The sequence below is a fragment of the Rhynchophorus ferrugineus genome, unplaced genomic scaffold (genome assembly GCF_030347505.1).
Source record: "Rhynchophorus ferrugineus isolate W39M unplaced genomic scaffold, kcgeb_rfMv2 rfM2, whole genome shotgun sequence".
In the NCBI taxonomy this organism is placed as follows: domain Eukaryota; kingdom Metazoa; phylum Arthropoda; class Insecta; order Coleoptera; family Curculionidae; genus Rhynchophorus; species Rhynchophorus ferrugineus.
In genome coordinates this window covers 25144280-25150279 of record NW_027472581.1, presented here as the reverse complement: position 1 = coordinate 25150279, position 6000 = coordinate 25144280, and the positions used below count along the sequence as shown (strand labels likewise).

Below are 6000 nucleotides of genomic sequence, written 5' to 3'. Positions count from 1 at the left end.
TCTTCGTCCATAAAATACTCTTCTCTTAAATTTCTTGGTGTCTCCTCGATGTCTTGTGTTGGACCTAGCATAGCTGCAATCCATAGCTCATTACTTAGTTCAAACAGTATTTGCTTTAACGATTAGTTGCTATTAATACATTGTTTTCATTTATCAGTGAAATTGTATCCATTTTGTTTGATATTTGTAATGTATTTTTACAAGAATTCTTATATTCACTATCCGATTATTATAAGGGCGAAATATGGAACTTTCTGTTTTTCGTGGCGCGTATTCAGTTCACTTTAGGTTGACCGTATTGCCGTAACCCGTACCTGGGAACTCTTTGAGACTCGTTTTTGTTATATTTCTAGAGAATTGTTTTCTACAAGGGAAAACCGCGTCTTGACTCTATAAAGATTAAGACCGAACTACAGAGATCAAGATACAAAGATCATAAAATTAAGGGCAATATACTAAATCAAAGCTATGTTTGATTTTTAAAATAAAATAAAACTCATTTATTTAAGGAAAGAAAAACAATTTTTATTATTTTAATCAATATGACACTTGTCCTCAATTATATAATACTATAACAATTTAGTAACTCTCACAATAGATCGATTGAAAAATTAAACCAATCAGAAAACAAGCTTATCGACCAACAATCAAATACAAGTGTAACAAACAAAGTGATAAACAATAAGTACACAAGTACCCTATCAAGATCTATATAAATTGTTAATAATCTTTGGAAAAATGGCATTCTTATCATTAAATATATATCATATATATTGAGTTGATAATTTCTGTTTCTAAATTACATGAAAATTAACTGAAACTATACAAAAAGCAAGATATTTATATATAGTAATCGTATAAAAAAGTGACATAATCTCTAACTTAAACGTAAATAACTCAAAAATAAACTTAACTAAACCATAAGAATTGAGTTATATAAAAATCTAAATAAGTTAACTTTCTCTATAAACTACATTGATCTGCTGTTTCAGCTTATGCCTAAAAGCTAAAACGTTTTCACTGGCAGAACGTAATTACTAAAACAACCATTTTAAAATAAATGATGTTATGGTGATAAAAGAGGCTTGAAGGGGGCTAGATCCTAACAATATAGAGCCTATATTTTTATCGTAATTGTTATTTTAATGTAATAACAAGGATATGGTGAATTATTGCCTAATAGCAAGGGGGTAGATATTTACAAGAACTCTTGCACAAACATCTTGCTTTTTATAGCATTTCGCACTAGTTAAAATACAAGAAATATATTAAATTGTATTACATAAACATTTCCTTTTTAATAAATGTTGATACATATATAAAGGTGATTACATTCACCGTCCTTTATATATTTATATATGTAAAATAACAACACCTCAAATGATACACAGTTCAGTCGTCCCTACATACAAAAATATTTGTACTGCATTTCCTATAAACTACTCCAAAATCATGGCCAAATAACAAACATTCTTACGGGCATCATTTGCTTGATAAGTTGTAAAAATGATTGTCCTTTGGAATGTATCAAAACTGCTTTATTAAATATGACGAAAAAACTCATTTTATACTATCGCTAATATACAAAAATTATTCGAAATGTATAGTACTAAATGAGATTCAAAACTAGCTTAAACTGAGCTGGAACAATTATTTGCTTGCGCCAACATCCTACACTGCTTTTCCAGTCTTTCCACGTTCGCGAACAAATACGCGTTCTCCACATACAATTCTTTGACGAACATATCGTTCCTATGGAGCTTGTCCAATTGTTCGTTGCAGATTTTCATTTGCTGATCCAGCGTTTCTTGGCACAGTTTCAGTTTGGCATGAAGATCGGTCCTTTCGCATCGAAACTGTTGCCAGTAATCTACAACAAATTAAACAGTTCCCATCATTATTCTAAAATCTATCATACTTCATTGTCTTACATTGTAGAGTTTGCTCGTTATGATACTGCTGCTGCTTCATACAGTGCTGTAGGTGTTTTACTCGTTGCTCCAAATAGTTCTTTCTGCCCATGAGGTTATTGAATACACTAATTGGCAGAACTACATTTTGTTCACCACCTAAAAAATGAGAGAATGTAATTGGGACATAAACATTTCAAAAGCAATTTTGTTGAGCTTACTGCTGAATGCAAGGAAACTCTGGTTAAAAAAACTTTAGTATTGAAGTATATATTTCAACAATATAATTTTAAATCTATTTTAATGATTAATCAACATTTTTTCAATAGCAACCTTCTTTTGGGACATTTTGTATTAATATTTACCTGGTTTACTCTGTTGGGGTTGCGGTTGATTAGGGCTATTATCATTTTTTCGTGTTTCCTTCTCAGGATTTGCCTTCTTGTAGAGGTTTTTATCGTGTTTTCTGGTCCTCTTTGGTCTGCATGGTGTCGAATTTTGACTTGAAGACGTAGAAGGTTGTTGATGTTGATTCAGAGAAGTACTCTCTCTCTGACCTTGATTATTGACGGACAGTGTCCAGTTCATTTGTGGTAATGAACTTGTTGTAGAAGTCTCAGTTTCAGACTTTACAGTAACTCGGTCCCAATTTGCCTGATGGAACTCTAACGACGTTGGTTGAGGAGGTAACATGTCTTCAGGAAACCTATAAATCAGGTTATTGTAATATTCCGATGATTATTATTAGAATATTTGTGTGAATTACCTGCAAGTATTCTCTATGACATAACTGGTGAAACCCTGCATTTTTTGCATAATCCTTTGTTCTTCAGCGTCGGCATCCGCCTGTACAGCGATCTCTTGCATTTTCTCTTGTCTCGTTGCTAATTCGGAAAGCTTCTCCTTGAGAATACTTATTTCCTCTTCTTTTTTAAACATTTCACTTTCATGGTATGCTTTGTAGTCTTCAAATTCTTGTTCTAAATCAGTGAATTGTTTCTCCAAATTTTCAGTTTCCACAATGGGAGGTAAACGACTATCCATTAAATCCTATAGATAAAAAAATATATCTGCACTGTTTCTGGAAATATGTTAGCTCTTACTTGATTGGCGTATTGTTCTTCATACTCTCTCATTTTATCCAAGAGTTCATTTAATTTTTCACCACTAATTTTCTGTTCGGCTTCAAAGAACTGTCTTTCTTCATCAACCTTTGTCTAAAATAAAATCATAATTATATATAAAATTTATCTACCATTAAAATTTTGTAACCAACCTGCCAATAATCTTCACATTTTTCATATTCATTTCTTAACAGTTCAACGCAGTCCTCCAATTCTGTACATTTAGCACTCAATTCCTGATTTTCCTCCTCTAGTTTTCTCACTTTGTCTTCCACATAGGCTATACTAAAATCAGTCTGACAACCTTGTTCAATAAAGCTTTTATCGCTATAAAAAGAAAACAAATTAAGATCCTATCAACTCAGTCAAGTCTTCAATCATTACCTGCCCAATGAGTCATCGGTGTTGCTCTCTTGCTTGTGTGTTACCTTTTCGAAGAACTTTCTCAGCCTTTCGCATTTTGAACAACCCAACTCCTTCAATTCTTTTCTAGCTTCATTAATTGATTTTTCTAATTCATAGACTCGGTTTGTTAGCTGCATGGTTGTGGCAATTCCTTTGCCAATTTCCTATTGATAGAAAAATAATGTTCCAATAGATAAGCAATAATTCTCCAGATATCTCAGATTAATAAAGAATATTGCATAAGAATATAGTTAATTTCTTTCTAATCATAATGATAAATTATATAGATCATAGTATCATCGCCTAAGATATTATTTTGGATGTTTACAAAAAAACTTGGCGAATGCGCTAGCAAGTGAAAGGTTAATTTACTATAAATAAAATATATAATATATGAACCCATGGTGAATGCGCCAGATCTATTTACGTAAATTAATAAACATCAGAAAACATTCCAAAATTTAAATGACACAACTACTGATCAAAACACGTGCACTATATAAAGGGGCTATTAAAACTTCTCCACAAAAATATATAAATAAAACAAACAACATCCAGATACAAATTGAGTTTATTAAAAATTCAAAAGCAATACAAAAAGGTCGTTAACAAAAAAGTCTTTTATGGAGAAGCTTTGGAATGATAGCACTAGAGCAAATCGCGCGTGCTAACGTTAATAACGATGTGCTTATTATTAGTATTGTTAGTGTACAAGTTGTCATTAGTATGATTGCTTAATAGAGATGGGAGATTGAATGCTATAATGCCCAGCTTCTCCGAAATAATTAAATAAATAAATAAATAAATTAAAGTGGAATAAAGCATGCTCGTAGTGCAATCATGTAATAAATTAATTAATAAATAAATAAATATTAACTAAACCAATTCCATAAATAAAAATATATTACTGTCCAACTATTGTAAAATAATCCAGTATCAGATCTGAATGCAATTTTCTCATAATGAAGTCTAAGTGTTTATGGAAACATGCAATGTTCAACGTGAAAAACGTTAAATATTCAACAATATCCATACGATAAACATTAGCTAAGCCTGGTGAGATGATGTTAGTTCAAAACGTTCGGAGATGAACTAATATTGCACCAGGCCCAGACTTACCTCGTAAGTGGGTACTGGTATGTTGTTTTGGACGAGGACTTGTTCTAAAAAGGCCACTTTAGCTTGTAGTCTGAAATTTAAAGAAGTATAAATTAAAATGTACTGTTTTTAAAGTAATTTTTGTTTTTTGTTGTACTAGTGCCTACATTGTAAAAAACGAAGAACACTTTCTTGGTGGTGGGTTCCAGACCATAATTCACTTCAGAAATAATTTAGCCTTTTATATATTAATACTTCTTAAAGATGTGTTCAAAATTTTTCTCTAACAGTTAACAACATAATTTCGGCTACATAAAACTTATTAAAATCAATTATGGTAAATTGTGCTCAAAAGGTTTAAACAAGTGCGAAATGAAATTGCTTATTACCATTCAGAATTTTGCAAATTTAAATGTTTTAACAGATGAACCAGACGGTTATAATAGTCCTGATCTGTATGAGGAGGGTGCATTGCTGATACAACAAAAGAACTTCTAATAAAACTATGTACAGCATGCTTTCGTTTTGTTAAGCGTTTAGTGAGTTTTGTAGTAGATATTCATTAATACCTTATAATTCTACGATATTATTTTATATAAAAATTGTATTGTAATATTTCAATAAGTTCTGCGTTGTAGATAAAAAATTAAAAGTGTTTAAAGATCAGTTAGTTATGACCATTATGTACCAGTCACTGCGGCGACATATTACTAAGGTTCTCAAGGTGTTAGACCTTTACGCTTGACTGAACAAAATCATTTATTTTAATATTTCTATTCTTTTCACAACACACCAAATATTTCGTCTGAAAATGACTTTTTGTTTCCTTGAACTTGATATTTAAAAAAATAATCATATATTTTTTTGTTCCAATGGGTCTTCAGTTAGAGAATTTCTGAGAAAACAATAATTTAGATACAATATTAATCTTGTTTGTCTTATACATTTCTGGATAACATTAGGGAAAATCAATGGATGGTAAAAATAGATTTGTTAAAGAATTAATTGTATTTTTCCACTACTTTGGTGGTTCACCATTTTTTACAGTGGTTACACGCAAACAAAAAAAGCTTAAGTAACTACTGACTTTTTTTGGAAGTGATTTCCTAAACGATTCTGGTAGAGCACGTGCGACAACCTATTTAAAGAAAAAAATCTGCTGGTATCAGCCTGACTAGTGATATATCCATAAATAAGTTAACATACCGTGACTTTAAGGTTTATATTTCGGACTCTATTTATTTCATCGCTATCATTAATTAAAGGGCTAACATCGAAGGGGCTACGCGTTTACCTAAATTGGAGTAATTGAGGGGTTGGCAAGAAAGTAATATCGGTTTTGGGTAAACTAAATGTTTCGAATAGATTTTGTCAATGTTATATTTCCGTTAAATATAATATAGATAAGCAAGTATAAGAAATACTAGAGCGTCTATGTTAATTGTGATAGAGTGTTTTGTACG

General features: G+C 31.1%; 1 protein-coding gene across 2 annotated transcripts in view; it reads right to left on the bottom strand.

Moving 5' to 3' along the window:
- Nucleotides 1-499: 499 nt before the first annotated feature.
- Bsg25D (blastoderm-specific gene 25D) overlaps nt 500-6000 on the bottom strand; it is a 70787-nt gene continuing 65286 nt past the window's right edge. For both annotated transcript variants that reach the window (XM_076394402.1, XM_076394403.1), the window contains exons 12-19: nt 4559-4628; nt 3419-3603; nt 3187-3361; nt 3014-3127; nt 2677-2960; nt 2276-2616; nt 1932-2069; nt 500-1870 (exon numbers count right to left, since the gene is read on the bottom strand). In XM_076394402.1, the coding sequence (XP_076250517.1) occupies nt 1632-1870; nt 1932-2069; nt 2276-2616; nt 2677-2960; nt 3014-3127; nt 3187-3361; nt 3419-3603; nt 4559-4628 (1546 nt within the window). In that variant the 3' untranslated portion in view covers nt 500-1631. The remainder of the gene's footprint in view (nt 1871-1931; nt 2070-2275; nt 2617-2676; nt 2961-3013; nt 3128-3186; nt 3362-3418; nt 3604-4558; nt 4629-6000) is intronic.